General features: G+C 39.1%; 2 protein-coding genes across 2 annotated transcripts in view; one reads left to right on the top strand and one right to left on the bottom strand.

Moving 5' to 3' along the window:
• HS2ST1 (heparan sulfate 2-O-sulfotransferase 1) overlaps positions 1 to 3,790 on the bottom strand; it is an 80,531-nt gene extending 76,741 nt beyond the window's left edge. Inside the window, exon 1 of the mRNA XM_050901465.1 lies at positions 3,667 to 3,790. Within this exon, the coding sequence (XP_050757422.1) occupies positions 3,667 to 3,790 (124 nt within the window). The remainder of the gene's footprint in view (positions 1 to 3,666) is intronic.
• A 771-nt stretch (positions 3,791 to 4,561) lies between these two features.
• The window catches only part of SELENOF (selenoprotein F), a 29,831-nt gene continuing 15,061 nt past the window's right edge, over positions 4,562 to 19,331 (top strand). Inside the window, exons 1-2 of the mRNA XM_050901466.1 lie at positions 4,562 to 4,826; positions 7,743 to 7,910. Of these exons, the coding sequence (XP_050757423.1) occupies positions 4,758 to 4,826; positions 7,743 to 7,910 (237 nt within the window). The 5' untranslated portion in view covers positions 4,562 to 4,757. The remainder of the gene's footprint in view (positions 4,827 to 7,742; positions 7,911 to 19,331) is intronic.

Genomic DNA, 19,331 nt, shown 5'->3' on the forward strand with positions numbered 1-19,331 from the left:
AAAGAGCCTTAGCCTTTCAAATTATTCACATATTTTCAAACAAAAAAACTTTTAAAAAGTAAAATATTAAGAATTTCTTTCAAATTATAGACTTCTATATGCTGAATTCAAGGTGCTGAATTAACAGATATGAGCTGTAAGTTTGTTTATCACTTAGCAGAAGAAATACTCCCACCATACAGCTAACCAGTGTTTCAACATGATCTGAAGCAATAATCTGAAACAGTAATAAAGTTGTTCAATCCTTGCTCTCCCTGTTAGGATACATTATGTTACTCAGACATGGACTATTTTCAATATCCAATACATAAGTATCACTAAACAGCTAGAAAGTAGCACTATTACTTCACTTCCACCCCACCAAAGAGTAATCCTTCCCCATCCACTATCCTCACCTTCTCTGATCAATGCTACAGGCTCTTCCTTGAATGAGGCAATGTCCTCCCCCACGCCCCTGCCCAACCTTGAAGTGCTTCTAGTACTTGCTATTGTAGAATAAAATTAATTTCACAGAAGAACTAGAACACATACAAACTTCCCTCTTCTCTTCCTTCTCCCCACCAATGCATTACAAAATTTTGGGGAGGGAAGAGAAGAGATGGATGGATTACTTCAGCTGGATCAGTTTTTTGATCCAACTCACCACAGACACTAACGGCAATGCAGGAGATGGCATGGTACATGTTTAATGCTAGGTCAGTTTAAACCAGAGGCAGACCGGCACCCCCCAGGCTTCCAAAAACCAAAGGGGGTGGTCAGACATTATTTCTGTTCCAGGAATGATAGTGCAAACCTCAACATTTGGCTTTCACATGCAATATTCTCTATTAGGACTGTGCATTCCTAGAGCTAATGGGCAAGTACCTACACCAGGCTTAAATAAAAACACTGAAGTTCTCACTGGCAACTAGGGACAGCTTAGTCTGGAGAAAATGCCAATTTAGCTGCCCTTATATGTAAACTTGAAAATAATATCAAAGATTAATAGCTGGATGTACAAATCTCACTAAAAAAGTACTTGAAACTGAGTTCTGACTGGGCTGCTTGTGATCTCACCACTACAAACTATTTGCAAAGAGCTTAAGTCCAACAGCTGCAGAGAAGTTAAAATGAATATTTTGATTTTCTTTATTTTTTTAATTAGGGAGTTATCTTTCACATGATGAAGAAACCCACAGGTTTACAAATACCTTTTTAAATTATATTAGGATCATAATAATCTCATCACAGAGAAAAAAAGCAGCAGCAGCAGCATTTGTAATGGTCATTTGCTTCTATCTCCTGTACTTCGCAGCTTAAAAAAAGAAACATTTGCCAGGGTGACTGAGTTTTACCTATATGAAGTCTTACAGGAAGAAAGAGGTTCCCATTCTCTTTTCGCCCAGAAACATGCTCTAAGTTCATGTTACAGGCAAAATGTTTTAAGATGTTGAACTGAAATTAACCCTCTCCCACCCAATTGTTCAGTACAGAATCAGGAGTTGCTCATACGTGAAGAAATTGGATAAAGCCCTTTCTATCAGAAAGTATCGCTGAATGTTATTAGAACTGCAGAATTATTTTATTTGCTATCAAATCTGAAGTCATTTGGTTTTCCTAGTCAGCGCCTAATTCTTACAATTACTTTCCAAGATGACAGCTTATCATATGATATATCAATGCAAACACATAGCATAGTTCAAAACCCAGTACCCAAACAATATGCAATGTGACTTCTAACATAAAGCACCCACTGAAACACAACTGAAAGACCAAAGAACTACTTTGTCATTTTCACCAAATCATAGTATCACTGCCGCTTCACACACACGCATCTCATTCTTTTGGGGGGCAGGGAGAAAGATTGGAATTCAAGTGCGTTAGGCCAACTAATTACTTTGATTCAGAGAAAACCATTCTCCATATTACTGCTCAGTAGAAATATCCCCAACCATGACGGTAAAAAATTTTCTGTAATGAAACCTTAACATTTGCTAGTCATAAAATACATACCGAACACGTAAAAAGGGAGACATTCAGGCAGCTGGAAGCTTTTTAACAAAGTATACTCTCACGTTAAAAAAACAGAACCCAAGTTCAGAGCTGTTGCAGAAAGCCCTTTTTCCCCTCCTTACCCAGGTTTTAGAGAATCACTAGTAAGTTGCTTACAAAGCAAATCTTTCCATCATACTTTTAATAAACTTGACAATAGTTTTCCCTTCTCCTTAAGAAATAAAATCAGCAGAACACAGTAATTAGATTCTTCTCCCAAAGCAGTATGAGCTGTGTATTTTTAATCCTCTAAATATGTAACTTAATCACGAGCATTGCATATATATTAAGGAAGAAAAGGAAGTTTTACCAGCAAAATTCTTTATTCTCACATGTATTATGTTAATCTTTTCATGCCAGGAGGTAGATTTCCCTAAAGTAACATACACTGTCAGCAACAGAGGCACTGAAGCCATGGGTACCAACCAGTTTAAAACAGATGGATACAAAATTCCACTGAACCTTGAGCACTATGTTAACACCTGCTTGAATTATCTTCCAATTTCATTCATTTTCTTCTTCAAATTTTTGTACTTAGTACAGTCAAATAATATGAGAAAACAAATCAACCATGTTTGTAAACCAGCCCCTGCACTTGTATACACCAGAAGTCTCAGTGCTCTGTTTTTACAACTCCTAGGCACCACAAACTAGGTTCAAGAATGGTATTTTTTCACATCCCTAAGAGCCTTAATTAAAGTAATGTAAAATCTATACAAGTTCTGCAGTCTTACGTACAACAGACAAAGCAGTAAGATGTTACCTACCAGGCAGATATTACTGTAAAAAGGTCTTTTTAAGGCAGGAAAAGCAAAAGAAATCTTACACAAGAGTCTTCAAGTTCATCATTATTCTGTTTAACTACAGCTCAGTGACAGTCTAGGAGATCACTAACTACACTCAGTAAACTGCAGAAAATAACATCTTACATTCAATGAGAGTAAAACAAAGTACCCATCTGTCATTAAGAACAACGTCTTTAGCTTTTTTTTTTTTTCTTTTTTTACACTGTGCTTTCCTTTACAATGCCAAGCGACAGTAAAACGGTTAAGGTAGAAATTAAATGTGAAGAAGATAATTCGTTGCAGCAGCAGGCAGCAGAACTAGACTCACTTTCGGCACCACTACTGCTTCCCTTCTCCCTTCCCAGGTGCCTGTCAGAAGGCACACGCAGGCCAGCCACTGCTCCTAATCGCTTTGAACACCGCTGCTCTTTTAAGAAAACCCATTTAGACACACTACAGAAATATTTACCTTTCCCACACCGATCTCTCAGAACACACATGCAAATGAACCCAAAGGCCAAGGCTGCTGCCTCTGCTGCTGACAGCCCCTTCTGCAGAGTCCCCAGACCGTACTGATCAGGTCCTTTATCGTTTCGGGCACGTAAACACAAGGAGCCACACGGGGAAAGTAGCCAGCGGCGCGCGTCCCCCCACCCCCGGCCAGGCGGCACACCGAGGCGGGGTGAGCCGCGCCGCCGACCCTTCGCGCTCCCGCCGCCGGTCCGGCTGCCCGCGCTGCCGTCTCCCCTGCCCGCCCCCCCGCGCCCTGCCCCGGCCCCCGGCCCCCGGCCCCCGGCCCGGCCCGGCCCGTTCCGCCCCAGGCCCCCGGCCGCGCCCCGCCGCCGCTCACCCAGCTTGCCGCGGGACTCCTCCAGCTTCTGGATCTGGTTCTCCAGGAAGAGCACGGCCACCCCGAAGACCAGCACCGCCAGCAGCTGCAACTTGGGCGGCAGCATAATCCTGAGCAGCCCCATGAGCAGCAGCAGCAGCGCCGCCCGCCTGGGATCACGACATAACGCGGGGCCCGGCCGCGGAGGCCGGCGGGAGCCGCCGCCGCCGCCGCAGGGACGGCGCGAGCGAGGGGCGGCGAAGGGAGCGCGGCTGGGGGCGCGCGACAGGGCCCGCCGCCGCTCTCACATCGCCCCGCAGACTGCCCGGCCCCCACCGCCCCCCGCGCCCGTCACCAACTGCCGCGCGGCGGCCACCAGCGCGCCCCTCCCCCGCCTGCGTGCGCTGCTCAGCAACCGAACGCCCAACCGCCCGCTCGCCCGCCCGCCCACTCCCCCCGCCGCTGCCGCCGCCGCCGCCGCCGCCGAGAATCGGCGGCGGGACCCGCCCCCGCGGCCTCCGCCATTGGGCGGTGCTGTCGCCACCCCGCCTCCCCCGCAACTGGATTGGCCTCGCTCAGACGACGCCCCGCCCACAGGGCGTTGACTCCTCCTTCTCTCCCCTCAGCTCTGAGCTGCCGGACCGAGGTGGTGTCCCGCCCACTTGCCTCCCTTCGTGATTGGGAGGCCCTTCCTGAAGTCCCGCCCACCTGCTCACTCTCATTGGGCACAGGCACCACGGCACTTGGGAAAGACACAACAGTATTGCTCAGACCGGCTGTCAATCGCCGGGGCTAGGGGCTTATATGCCGGTTGGCAGCACCTCTTTGGAACGAGAAAGGGTCTTATTTGGGGTTGTTCCATGCAGTGCCTGACTAAGGCTGGGGAACGGTATCTCCTCTAGCTTCGCTGCGAAGCGCTACTCTGAACAGACTAAAACAGCTTTGCTCTAGATTTCCCGCAGAGGTTCTGGGTTAGCTGTTTCTGCTGGTGGTGCCGGGGGCTGGGAGCACGTCTACGCTCTCCCGCATCAGGCAGTGTGTCGGGCATCCACGATGGGTGAGGTCCTTCAGCGACCTCCCGGCGACGCTGACAGGAGCGTTCCAGCACCAAGATGGCGGCAGCCACCGAGCTAACGGCCCTGGGGCGTTGCTGGTTCTGGTTGCTAGTGGGGCTGCAGGCGGTGAGCGGCCGTTCCGGTTTATTCGCGCTCGGGGCTGAGTGCGGCTGCGATTTTCTGAGAGAAAGAAAGAGGGTGTAAGGGAGGGTGGGGCGGGAGTGAGACGTGTCCTATAGCGGGAGGCGGAGGCAGCGGGCCTTGCCCTGCCCATCCCATCCCCGAGGCGTCGTCCCGTGCCTCGTCCATCTCCTGTCTCCGTGGCCGCCTCTTTTGCTTTCTGTCGGAGGCTGTTCTGTGCTTCTGCCCTCTTCGCTCTTCCTGTCTCTGCCTCTACTCGTCCAGACTGCGAGAGCCGCGTTTTGAAGCCTAAACAACCCTCCGCCTTGTCCCTCGCCTCGGCCCCGGTTTGCCCTGTTAGTTCGGAAAACGTGGCGATCGCTGCAGCTGTTGCAGCGGCTCGTGAAATAAATTCGCAGGCTTCCTCGCCCATTTTTAATAGGATTTGTGTGTTGTTATAAATCTCGTGACACGGGTTATCCTTAGTAACAAAGTTAATGGGTTTGGAAAGTGAAGCTAGGTGGCTTTTGATTTCTAACTGAAGGTGTGAAGGTTGTCCCTCAGGGTTTTCCAGACAGGTCAGCTTTCTCTGTTTTAGTGCACCTGATGCCCTTAAAGTTCTCACCCACCTGAGCTCCAGAGACATGAGGTTATACAAAAGATCAGGTCAAGTGTTTCACTCTAATAACTCTTAAGTACTTCCTAAAGCAATTTGTATTGATGTTGCTTTTGCTTTAATATATTAAATTATCTAATGTGAAAGCAAAGCAGTTGTGTAATGTGTATTTGTAGTCAAAGCTTTAAAGGAGAGCATGCTGCTGAAATGAGGCTCATTGCTGTCTAAGTAGCTGAAATTATCTTGTTCAGGTGGGAAATTAGCTTCTGAAATGTAAGGGTTCTTTTCTAATCCTAAACAGAGACATATACTATAATTATTATGCTTACTGTTTCAGGATAGTGTAATAGTTACGGTACTAAAAATTGAGGGAAAATACTAGGGAGAGCCAGTTTCTTCCTTGCCCTGCCCCCCCCCCATGGTTTTATTCTCAAGTTGTTTTGAGCTTGCTGTGTAACCAGAACTTCCTCACTGAGGAAGTCTCTTGTAATGGAGACTTTGCTTGCTTTCATACACTGTTTATTTTTCGGTTGGTGTCTCCCCCAAAACAGGAGAGTATTGGCCTTATATACGCAGATGCTCTAGAGTTCTGCTAGGGAAAGGTGTGAGGAGTGTTGCTGGTGGAAGCAAAATGACAATGCCAGTAATACCATTTTTGCTCCCAGGTGAATAGATTCAAAAGTGAGGAAAAGATGACAATAAAGTATAAAAGGGGTGGATGGCAAGCAGCAAGATGCAAGAAAACTGTTTTAGCTACTGTCATCTTCATTAATTTGATAAGTGAACAGTAATTAAAATGTAGCTTTAGCAGTGTTTGGCATCCTCCTCAGGTTTTCTATACTACTGTGGTGGTGTTATATTTCTTATTGCCAGTATCCCTCAGAAAGGATAAATAATAGATTATTCCAGTAGAATAGGGTCCCGTTTTTGCTTGCCTGCTGTCATATATAGAAATTACTTTAGCAGTGTCCTATAGGAAGAAGAAAAATAGCTTTCTGCCTGACAGAATGGTAATTCCAAAGTAATTTTCTGTATGTTATACTTTTCTGTTCATGGTTTAACTTTTTTAGCAGATGGAGAGAAACAGAATAATGAGGCACCTAATATATTTTCTACCAATTCCTAATCCATAACATTTCCTATCATCAGTGACATGTCTTTCCTTTGGCTGTAGGGTGGCCACTTCAGGGGAGGAAATGGGTTTTGTCTCTACCTTACCTGGGTATGCTGTATATATTAAATGGTGGGTGAATGTGAAGAGAAGTCTGATTTACTGAAGGACGAACTTAGTTTTTCTTCTGTATTTTTCTGTTTGGCCGATCATAACTCTTCTGACTCTTGGTCTATTATCATCCAGTCCAGTTTGCTGGTATCATCTCACTCTTCTCTGAACACGGGAGGTGCTTGCTGATTGTTTTGTTGGTGTTTTAGATGTTGTGGGGTTTGCCCAAGGTTTTTCACCCAGACTGAGAAGCATCTTGAGCATTTGAGAAGCAACTCTCTCCTTTCTTAATTTCCTCTCTCACTCCTCCCCCCCCCCTCCAGCATACAGCTGGAAGGAACAGTTTTAAGCTAGGGTGTGAGAAATCCCTGTGTAGGGAAGTGGGAATGTGAAAACAAAACCCAAATACCACTTAAGTGCTGGGATAGTTGGCAAAATTGTTTTTGCTGCTCATTAAAAACAGAACTGGTGTTTTACATAGAAGCCGTGTAATTGAGTTGCCTATTTTAATGTATTACTGGTAAATCAGAATTGCGGGTTTTTATCTACACTTTCAGTATGCGATTTTCCTGTAACATTATTGCAAACATGAAATTAAAATCCTACTTGCCTTGAGCAGTTTGGTCCATTTCATCACTCCCTGGTTGTGCTTTTCCCAAGCTTAGCTGTTATACTTATTTTCCAAGTGTGTTTTTGGTGATATGAAATTTACTGAAATTGTTTTGAAAGAGCAGGCTTTAGAGAGCTGTAGCCATGTGCGTTTCAGCTGATTCATTATGTTTGGTTTTTTCTTGATTTGGAGCTAGCAATAGGAAAACAGTAGAGTTGTCAGAAGTGTATATAAATTAATTTTGGTGGGTCTGATACCTTGAAATATACATATGAGTGTCTAGAATTCACTATTATTTTAAGATCATTCTTCAAAATAAGGTGCTGTTTCGCACTTAAGGGCAGACCATTAGGAGTTACTGTAAAATGGTTACAAGAGACTTAGTTGTTCTTCCTAATCACTAAAGCATTTAAAATCTTCCTTTTTTAAACAACTAATTTAATACTAAAGTGTAACATTGTATTGATTTTTCAGGTAAGTGTATATGGAGCACAGTTGTCATCAGAAGCTTGCAGAGAGCTGGGCTTCTCCAGTAACTTGCTATGCAGTTCTTGCAACCTTCTTGGACAGTTCAATCTGAATCAGTTGGATCCGTTCTGCAGGCAGTGCTGCCAAGAAGAAGCTCAGTTGGAAACTAGAAAGGTGGGTTTTGGACCAAATCCTTTGTGGAATAATTTAACACATTATGTTATGTTTATGAAATTTCATTTAAAAAATGTATGAGAATCTGGGTTATAATCTCAAGAGGAAAATGCAACATTTCTTTAGTCCAACATACATAGGCTCTAGATTTGCAGACTTGCCATACTGCTCTAAAATAACGTCCCTATATGAGCAGGGGAACCTTTAGTTCTGTGACAGCCCTTCTCTAGTGTGAAGTAACTAATGGGAGCTATGTCCAGCTTCTTTAAACTGAAAGATGTGTGGGGATTTGAAGAGGGCAAAAAAAGAGGGTAAGGAGACTGGTGTTCTTGATCGCAGCTATTGCGTGGTCATTGACCCGTAGTGTAATGGCCAGGATAGTTCAGTTCAGTCCCAAGGAACAAAAGGCTGGTGCAGCCGTCAGGTCAGCTCCTGAAGTGGCATGAACCTGACAGAAGCAGGGCTGTTCAACTCCATTCTGCAGTGGTGGGAACAGCTAGGTTCTAACAGCTAGAAGTACTGGGAATGATCTTGCTCAGAGCCCATGCTGTGCTTCAGTCAGTTAGGCTAAGGCAAAACCTTTCCTTTATCTGTAGTAAATAAATATCTATCTTGCTTAAGGTACGTCAGCAAGGAAGAATTTTTACAGAGCTCTTGAATACATGCTTTCAAATATGTTGTAATTTAAGAGTACTCTAGAATACATTGAAAACCAATCAATTATCAGGAAAGCAGAGATTTCAAGAAGAGGTGCTGAAATTATTTTTAATGGCTAGAAGATAGTTAAATAACCGACAATGTGAAATTAATGAGGAAATCTAGCAGGTTTCCCCTGTCAGTTAAATTCAGCATAATATTAAAAAAAGTCTGCCTATAATTTTCAACAGAATCACTGATTACAGTGTTAGGTACAATATATTAAATATCAAGAAGAAAGTGTTTGAGATTTGCAGAGAATTAGTAATTAGTAGTTCCTTAATATTGAGAGACTATTAAGGTAAGAGGTAAGACTAAATTGTGCTGTTTCATATCTTGACAAAAGAATGTTTCCAGTAATATTTCAGTACAATCCTTATGGGACTTGATATCTAAGACTTTTTCTTTGCTAGATATGTGAATCTTATAAAGGAAAATTTGTCTCTGGAAAATGCTCCAGTTCTTATATATATGTATATATCTATACACACACACACAAGCTGAAAAGTTTCAGAATAAAATCTAATGAAATGTACTAAAAGGGAATGGAAAAATAGGAGAGGGTCTCCAGCTGTGCTGTGGTTGTGTACCAGAACCTGTAACAGTTGTGGTGGCAGCAGCAAGGCTTCCTGTCCTCACGTAAGGAATGAATGGTTATATTTGTTCAGGTAATATTCTTACAGTTTTGCCTCTGTGCATAAGATGTAGCAGAAGAACTTGTGGAGCAGGGTGATTTCCATTGTCATTTGTTGGGAAAATAAACTAGAGGAGTTACGTTGCGTTTCTGTCAATGTGACTTCTGAGGAAAAAAAAATCTGTCTTAATTTATCAGTAATTTACTCAAGGATGTAACTTAGTTTGTATTGTAAATATTGCATTAATAAAAGTTGGATCAAACAGAATTTAAATCAGTAGATATTTTTCTGATTATCCTGAATCAGACCTAGGTTTCACCATGTGGATAATTACACATTTTGTGTAAGACTAATCAAATGCTATTTTGTGATCAGGGCTTTACATTGTAAATATTTTTAGTCTCAAAACTTTTTCTATTTTAGTCATGCTAAGTGTAGTAGAACAAATAGCATAGAGCTGGACGGGATCTCAAGGTTGTTCAACAAATCCCTTCACAGTGAACCAGAATTTGTTGTATATTCATAGGAACCAAGGGATTGTATAAGTTGTTGGTTTTTTTAGTCCGTTTGTGTTGGTTTACCCAGTTTCATTTTCTGCTTGTGCTTTTATAGTAAATACGAACAATTTGCTGCTATAGCACAGTTCAATGTACATCTTGATTATTATTTTATCTTTTCTTACTTCTGTGACATTTTTGAAGAAATTTAATACAAATGATACTTGAGATTTGGAGCTAGCATGTTAAGTATCAGCTTGAATTATAGGAGTGATTGTGATACTATTTTCATGCATTTTCATATCCAGCTTTGAATGCAGGCTTTCTGTACTCTGTGTGTGAATAGAAATATTGGCTTGTTCTAACATTCTGGTTATATGGTTGAGTGCTAGCATCATTTCTAACATTCTTTTGAATGCTGTTTCAGAAGGTGGAAATCTTTTATACTGTTACCACTACTTGGAAATGTGTATTTTGGATTTGCTGATTGTTTTGGGTTTGTGTTTTGTTTTTTTTTTTTAAACTTGTAATGAGTAACTTTCCTTGAAGACTAGCCAGTGGAGAATTAGTGTTGGGAGAAATGACCACAAATGTTATCTTAACAGATTGTATTCAGAATCATCATATTTTGGATTGACTTGTGTTTTAACATAGTGCTGGTTGTAATAGGTGTCTGTAATGGAGCTTAAGATTTTACTCCTCTTACATTAAAAATTAACAATCTAACTTATAGTAGCTTCTTGCTAAAGTAGTATTTTATGATATGCGTGCAGAATAGAAAAACTGAATGCCGCCTTTTGCTGTATTTTTTCCCTTTCCCTAGTTTTTTCAGGTTACCATAGAAATCTTCTTTCTAATGAAAATTTGATAGTCGAGAGTGAATGGATGTTAAAAATCTTAAAAGTTCTTCTCCTACCCTCTTGCTTGAAGAATTTTTTTTAATCTTACTCTTAAAAACCTGCATCTAGATGTAAGATGTCTGACTTGCTGATTGGCAACCTTATATGTTGCTGAGTTCTAGAGCAGTGGTGCTCTGGGTTTTGCTAATGCTGTGACTACATGCTTGAACCTCCTCAAGGTACATGAATCTTTTTTTTTTTTTTCTGAACCATGATTCCAGTACATGACCTCACTTGTTCATTATGTGAGCAGGTATTTGTTCCCATCATGTGAACAGCATATTGGTAGTCTGTGCTACAAACAGACTTGCAAACTATTAGAATTCTACGACAGCCTCCAGGTTTTTAAGTTATTTCTTCTTATACGTATGTGGCAAGTGTTAGAAATAGAGAAGGCAAGAGTTAGTTTCTTGCATGACTTGCGCCTCAGTTTTAAATGAGAATTTAAAAGTAAAGGTAAGGGGATAGCATGTGTATCTGAGAATTTTTATGTATCATCGCTACTTTTCACAAATGATTTGTGAAATATGCCCAGTCCTAAAAATACTTTGTGCTGAATTGCATCAGTGCAACCTCAAATGAGATGTTTACAGATTTCAACTGTTCCATGTCCTTGAAAGATGTTTATTAATACTGATCTTGTTATTGGTCCAGTATTCTGTGAACTGACATTGCGGAAAGTAGCTGTGAGGTGCTCTTGTTAGCCAGTATTTGTCTTGCTCTTAACTTCTGCTCGCACCTGTCCAGTGAAATATTTTAATTACTTCATAATTGTACTGTGGGTAAAATGAAAAAATTCTTTTGGTTATTTTGTCCTCTTCTAGAGATTTTGTATTCACTTTCAGACTAATTCAGAAGCTAGCTTAAACAGTATTGCTTTAGACAGCTGCAAGTTTTAAGCCTCAGTCTGTCAGATGCAGAGTACTGCTGGTGTGTAAAACATAGAAGGATGAAATGGAGGTGAAGCTAACTGTGTGTGAAATTGTAGTAGCAGGAGAGATTGTCCATATTTTGCAGTAGCTGAAAATAGCTGTGCTCCATCTGCAGCTTCACTTATGCTGTGTGATCATTTCAGACATAGCTATAAGCATATTCCATTAATTGTATATTATAATCTTAGATTTATCTCAGCAATATATGCGTGTCAAAATCCAAATTGATTTTAAGAATCAACTCTGTGATGAAATTTGCAATACATTAAATTTCACAGTTGCACTGTGTAGGATTGCTACAACCCTTAAGTCATCAATATTTCTAAATGGAGCTTTGAAATATATTTTGCTCACTAAGATGTGTTGAACTTCAGCATTTTAAATTTCTGTTGTCAAGTATTTGTCATGTTACGGAGTTTGGTGAATTAGACAATGTGACATCAGGTGTAAGCAAAAATTGGCCAGGAAATTTGAGACATGAAAATGGATGGTTTAGATGGCAAGTTGTCATGGGTAACATCACCCGTGTCCATCATACACTATGTCTAAATAGTTTGATTCTACTGTAAAAAAAGGCAAACATAATGATACAGAAGTCTATATGCATATCTTAAAATTTACATAGAGATGGATAATAACTGCTCCACTGTACAAATTTAAGCAAAAACATCTAAAATCCTGAGATTTTTAGCGACTTTCTTGTGCATGTATTCAGGGTTGTCAAAATATGGTAAGCTGTCAAAGTATGGCTTAATAATTTATTGGAATATCTGGCCTCTGCATTACTAAGATAATGAGAAATTTAGGATTATTTTTCAGCAAACTTGTACTAGATGTAACAATATAAATAACTAAAATATTTCAGAAACTTGAAATGGATTATTGTGCTGCACAAGGGGTGGTTTCCAACTTGACATTCTTCTTGCACCAGTACATATAAAAGTTCCCTTTCATTTTGACATGAAAGTATTGTGAAATATTAACCTGAAATAAATGTGGGCAGCTTAAACTTTGGCTATTACTTTTTTCAAAAAAAAATCTTAAAGCCCATCTTAAGGTTGCTTTACATTCAGACCCCCATTCTACCTCCTACCTGAACCTAAAATGATTTTCAGTATTTATGACTGCTGTTTGAAAGTTAATGCAAGTCTATGGACATAACCCCATTAGCTGTAGACAAACAGAATGGATGAGACTTAGAAAATAGTTGTATTTAGTGACCTTTAAGTATTGTGTTTTCTCAACATTTTGAAAAATGCTGAAAATGGAGAACCAACTGGGGAGAAAATCCTAAGAATGCATACTAAAACACTCTGGAAAATGGGGAGAAAAGTCAAAGCACAGCAGAGGAACCTTTCCTAGAGTTTTATTATGCATTTCCACTGGTCAGTCCAGTAAGCATGTCTTCGTGGCAGCTAGGCATGTTGCAGACCTGTTCCCTAGTTGTTGCATTGTAACTGGTGCTGTATGTAACCAGGTACTTTGACATTTCTGCAGGAAGATCATACCATGTTTTCACTCCATCAAGCTGAGATTCTTTTTCTTGCAAGTCCTTAGTACTTGAAGTTGTGGGAAGTCATTTTAAGACATGAATGATTCGGCCTGTTTCAACGCTGCAAAACCACAGAACTGTTGAAAGTGAAGCCTGGGCTCTGACCCCTTCTTCGACATCAGCCACCTGTTTCTGCATGGTATCGGACAATTTATGAGAGGTTTTGTGGGTGAAAAATACGGGGGTGAGGGACGATATACAAAAGAGTGAGTTATACCTATTTAGCCCATGTAATAAGTAGCTGCTAATGTTCAGCTTGGTCTGTTCTGAAGAAAAGATGACTCCTAATTTCACTGAAAGGTAAAAAATATGCCTGTACAAATTCAGTTTTCTGTAGTCTACCTTATCTGTCACTCACAACAAAATTGTCACTCAGGCCTTTAAACATTATAGGGTAGGAGATGAGCATGTATGCAGAAACTGTTCCTCAGAACGGGTTATTTTAATCCCAATAGATAATACTTAGATTCTCCTTATGACGTAGTTTGACCATAACTTAAAACCAATTCTCTGGGTGGAGTTAGCATTAGAACCCTCCTGGAAATGAAATAAATATTTAGTGTAATATTAGTAATAAACATGCCCCCTGTAATTATGACTCTGTGCCACTTTTAATAAAAAATCAAATTGAAAGCTCTCTTAAAACTCCACCTTTTTACATGTACAGACCTTTTAAATGTGCTGTTATGAATTACAAGGAGGAATAAGGTGACATTCTTGTTCAGACTTACTTTTTAAAACTCAAAATAGTTTACAAAACTCACAATAATTACTGAAACTAGAATAACTTGAAATGCTTTTAATGCTTTAGGCTACTCTTGTGTGACCCAATTTAGTTTCATTTTTCAGGGTTTTTTTATTTTCATTTCACTAATTAAAGTGCTACACTCAAATTACTGTTGGCTGCCTGCTTGTTCTGCCAGAGGCTCTTAATGTGAATGGCTCCAATGAGGCAGTCTCATTGGAGGTTTTTAACTCGATGGGTAAAAATAGAGAACTACTTAGAATTCATTGACATCTCGGTGGTATAACATGAGTGTAAGTCATATCAATACTTGTATAAATGAATTCAAATTTTCATTTACTTGTAGCTGTTTCTCAAAAACCCCAGCTTTTTCTGTCTTTTGATATGTTCTATAAAATCCTTTGTCTGCTTTGTAAAAATCAAATGGTACTTTTACATAGCTGTACTCCTTATTTCTAACATGCTACGTAAAAATGGTTCACGTTCATTGTTTTTATCAAGTGTGACTTTTAAAAATAGCATAATTCAATGACAGCATAGTTTATTTAACATTCAAGTAAATAATCAGAACCCTGTAATTGAGGCTAATATGTCAAATGATCTCCCTTCAAAGTTTGTTTTAACTAAAAAGTGTCCCATACAGTTCACAGAGGAATAATTTTATGGGGAATGTTGATAGGGAAGTTGGAGAATTGAGATGATTGTGTTCTCTCTAATTGAGAGAGTCTCTTATCAGAACACTGTTGCTTCAGAATATTATGCACAGCCATTCCTTGTACTAAAAATGTGCTGCAGTGGATGTCCTTCTTAAGAACTTTACCATGAACACTCTTTCCTTTCCTTCTGTACATGATGTTATCAGCAATGAAAATTAATGTTGACAAACAACGGTTGTAGATAAGGAAGGTGCAGGTAGCTAGTCAATACCTAAGACAGAAATTTACTGTCTTTTGTTTGGATCAGATTCACCAAAGGTTCATTTCATCTGTCAGGTAAACTAAGATAAAATACACTATCTGTCTGTAGTAGGGCAAGCCTTACCTATGGAAGAGCTCTTTCTAGCCTTATCAGTGAAAAATAAAAGGTTAGGGAAATTATAAATGCGAATTTGCTAAATATAAGTTAAAGTTGTTGATGTGCATCTGTGCTGGTGAATGGAATAGGTTTAGCTAATTAAGTCTGACCTCCTTCATCTGGATATGTCTGGATAAAATATTGGCATTTGACTCTACATTTGTTGAAACAACTTCAAAAAGTACAAAGTCTCCAAATTACTTAAATGCGCAAAGTCAAATAAATAGTTGATGAGTTCCATTCTCAGTGTTTTCTTTGCAACTCTTCTAAGATGCTTTCTTTTTTAATAAAAGCACAGATTCTGGAGAATAAAAGATGCTCAGGGATTCTACTTCTAGAGGTAAGTAGATGGTTAGAGAGCAAAGTTAATTGGACAGTATATTCCAAAATGGGAACTTAAACCGTTAGCTTTCTGTCTCTATTTTTTAGCTTACATAATTCTGTTCACTAGGTCCAAGTGAGAGCCTGTACGTAGGAGCCCTTTTTCTGCCACCCTTCTCCTCTCTGCCCCCCACCCTCACTCAAATAAATTGGGCATTCACACCAGCTAATCCATGCTATAGCTCCAGAGGTCTAAAGCTGATGGTTGCTCAGCTTCTGCATTTTCTCTCTTACCCTTGTGCCTCATCTCTTGCTCACATGACCACACCAAACCATTCCAGAGAGAAAAGTTAGAAGATAGTCTGCCAGGAGGTGCAGTTGTTTTGGAGCTTTTTGGTGGTGGTTGGATTTAAAGAGCGAAAATGTTTACATAATACTGCAAGGAGGAGATTGTTTAACAACAAAAATAAAACACTTCGATGGATGACACACTTTCCTTATGCTGAAGATTGCAATAGTAATGCACAACTATGTTACGTACATACAGATTAAAAAAGTTGAATCTTCTAGTCAAAGCAGAACGCAAAGTTCTGAAGATCACCAAGGATACAGATTCTACAACCTTTCTTAGTAAATTATTTCAGTGCTTAAACACCCTCATTGTGACTTTTTTTCACCCTTATATTCAGTTGGAATTTCCCTCCCTGCAAATAAATGAGAGCTTAGATTCTGCTTCAGCTTTGTTCAGAGGAATTTGCCTGTAATACATAGCACTTATCACAGGAATAGCACTAATTCAGATAACTGTTTTTTGACTATTTGACTCTTTGTTTCCAAACTCTTATTTAGAATTAGGCATCTCCCTTCACAGGATAATGAGTTGTGAATGGGAGCAGTTTCTTTGCTAAATTTACTGATGACATCAGTTCTGAATGATGTGTGTGTGTAGCAATGACTTCATTGGCTTTCTGCATTACAGAACAGTAATTCATAATGTTCCTGGCAGTGAGGCTTTCTGACTGCTCTCTGTTAACCTGCAGATTCTTGCTCATTTTCTGTCTCCAGGGAAGGGGAAGACTAGAGTGATTTTGAAAACTTCTAACTGTCCATACAAATACCCTGCATTCTCTCCCCCATAGAAGAGAAAATATTTTATAGTTTAAATCTCGGTGTATATTCCTTTATTTAACTAATCTAGTTTTCTAGTAAAAGTAACAAATTAATTGGTAGTTATGAGTTTAGGAAAGAGCAGAAGAAATTTGCACCAAAATCTCTTTTCTTTGTGACTTCATTTCTCAGAAGAACAAATATAAATTAACTTGTTTTGCTTCCTGGGTGGGTGGGACACACTAAAAATTAATTTGCATGCCTTTCAAAAAAGATATCATTCACCTTATTTTAAAACAATACCAGTTTGCACATACCAAGTAACTTTGGCCAGTAAGAATAATGATATCTGTATTTTTCCTGACTTTTTTGAAGTAAAACAATAGTATGAGTTGATAGGGGATGAGGAGGTTTCTTTGGCAGATCTGCTTATATAGTAATACGAAATCAAAATTACAGTGAATTTCATAAAAACAAAAATTGTTTGCATTGGAAGGATTAGTTGTTGGTAAATATTTAGTGGAAGATTGTCTTGTACCTGAGGCAAGTGAAAATTCCAGAGTTTTAGCAGTAGTCATAAGTTGTGTTTTACTGCTTGTTCTCAGAGCTTAACTTTATTTTTTTAAACTGTTTGATTATTAGGAGAGGAAAATGTGTGGATATCAGAGGGAATGCAGATACCATAAGATAGCTATTTACCATTGTGTGGCTTTATCTTAACAGCCTGTTTCACTGCATGTTTTAAGACATGATGGTACTATAATTTTTTTCAGCTGATTGCAGACAGCTGTACAAATCCAGTTTGAGTGACACTTTGTAACCTGTGCAGGGTCAGGCTTAGGAGTTAGAAGAAACCAGTGTGCAAAGTATAGGTGCTACAGAAGTAAAATTAGGGATAATTTATTGTATTTTACAAAACTTTTTTTGTCACCTTTGATCTAACACCATTTTATTATGATCAAGGAGCAATCTTTGCTAAGTACCATTTTTTCAGTTTGGTTTGATTTGGTTACTGTTTGGTTGTAAACAGTAACAGTTATACAGCAGCTTCATAGGAGGAATGTAATTTTTCTTCTGGAGTTTTCACCATGAGTAATTGTGATAACAATACCGTATCTATTTATAAATGAAGCACTGCTGGAATTTTGTCATGTAGAAATTACTTCAGTTCCCTTCCTAATAACAGGTGAAATGTTTTCTTTCACCTAAGTTAAGGTTCCTTGTTTTTAGTTGCTGGAACAATTATTTTTACAATACATATTTTTATCTAACGCTATTCTTATGTAAATGGTGGTTTATTCTGTTATAATGACCACTTTCCTTCATCATTAAAGCAGATATGACTGATAAGTATGGTTTTCCTCCTCTCAGTTGTGAAGAGCCATCTTCATTACATCAGTGTGAACTATTACAAGACATTCGGGTGCTTACAAAAAGCTTTTGAATGAAATTTAACTCAAGTTGATGCTTTGTAAAAGATGAGGTAAAAGTTCAGATTTTGTCATAATAGCCTTAGAAAGCATACTATTAAAATGTTTTTTAAAAAGCTAAGTTATTTTTATAGATGCAGACATGAATCAGCCTGGAAATCATAACAGCACTTCTTTTGGATGTTAAAATGGACACTAGTAATAGTTTAGAGAGTCTTTATTTCATTGCTTGTAGTACTAAACTCACTTTCATGAGCACTAAAACAAGTGAAGCATTATTTTAAAATGAACTAACTTATGAGTTAAGCATTGTGTAATGACCTGACTCGTCATATTTGTATGCCTCCACACTGAGTGATACATGTCATTCTTAGTAATACTTGAACACAGTAAATGCCTTCACAAGGAGGTTTGGAGGACATGTGCTCTGGACATGATGAGATGGTAGCAGCAGTAGATATTAACAAGTATGCTTTTGTTGTGGGCTAAGTGATGCAAATAAACCTGTGTTTCTTGCAAAAGACACCTTTGTTTAGAGTTATAAATGAAGCCAATTGATTTTTCTTTTTTTGTTGTCTAGCCATCTAGAGAGCAGCTGTTTGTCCCAGCATGAATCTCAACTTTTTTGTACCAGCACAGTTGGGCTTCAGTTACAGCAGAGTTATAAGCTCAAAATACAGACATCAATGATTGAGCTGTTTTCTTTGTTAAACTTTACTTCTATCAGATATTGGCTAGGAGTTACAAACTGGGAGTAGTTTGTAATTACAAGAAGTCTTACGTAGTTCCCTACAGTGATCTTGTTCCGTAGAAACCCTTGTTTGAAAGGAAGAAATAAACTGTAAGAATTATTTGCAGTAATGAGAATTGAAAAATGCTCGTTTTACTGTTGTCCTAAACTTGGGTGTAGTTAGGTCTTTATACATATATATATATATAAAATAATTAGTTAACTAGATAGTAAAAGGCTATTCCTTTGTCTACTTCTTTATACTAACTTCTTGATAGAAAAATGCAGGTAACTGTCAGTATCAGAGAACCAGTATAAATGTTCAGTGTATTAGTGAGTGTGCAAACTAATATCTAAATCTAGGATTGCTGATATAATTGTTGTTGAATGTTTTTTAAAGAATAATGAATAGAGACAAGATGAGTGAAGTTTATAATCTCACTATTCCATGTTTCCTCCATCTGTAATTATTTCATGTTTTAAGTCCAGAGGAACTTTAATTATGCAAGCTAGTATCTGAGCTGTTTATCAGTGCCTTTTTTATTTAAAATCTTTACTTGGGCAGTGAAAAAAAGCTTTTTAAAAAATCTGGTATTTTTGATCTCTTGTTTCATAGCAGTTCTGGGTATTAACAGTCAAATCTTATTTTTTATCTTAAATCTAACATCTAGTTAAAAATGTAAATGTAGTTAAGCAAATTTCTGAGATGCTGTTCTGAACAGGTAATACAATGTAACATTTTTAGTTCTGTTTCCTGTGAAAGTAATGATTACTGATTAGTTCATGTCAGGAAAGAAGTTGTA

Source organism: Gymnogyps californianus, chromosome 8 (assembly GCF_018139145.2).
Source record: "Gymnogyps californianus isolate 813 chromosome 8, ASM1813914v2, whole genome shotgun sequence".
In the NCBI taxonomy this organism is placed as follows: domain Eukaryota; kingdom Metazoa; phylum Chordata; class Aves; order Accipitriformes; family Cathartidae; genus Gymnogyps; species Gymnogyps californianus.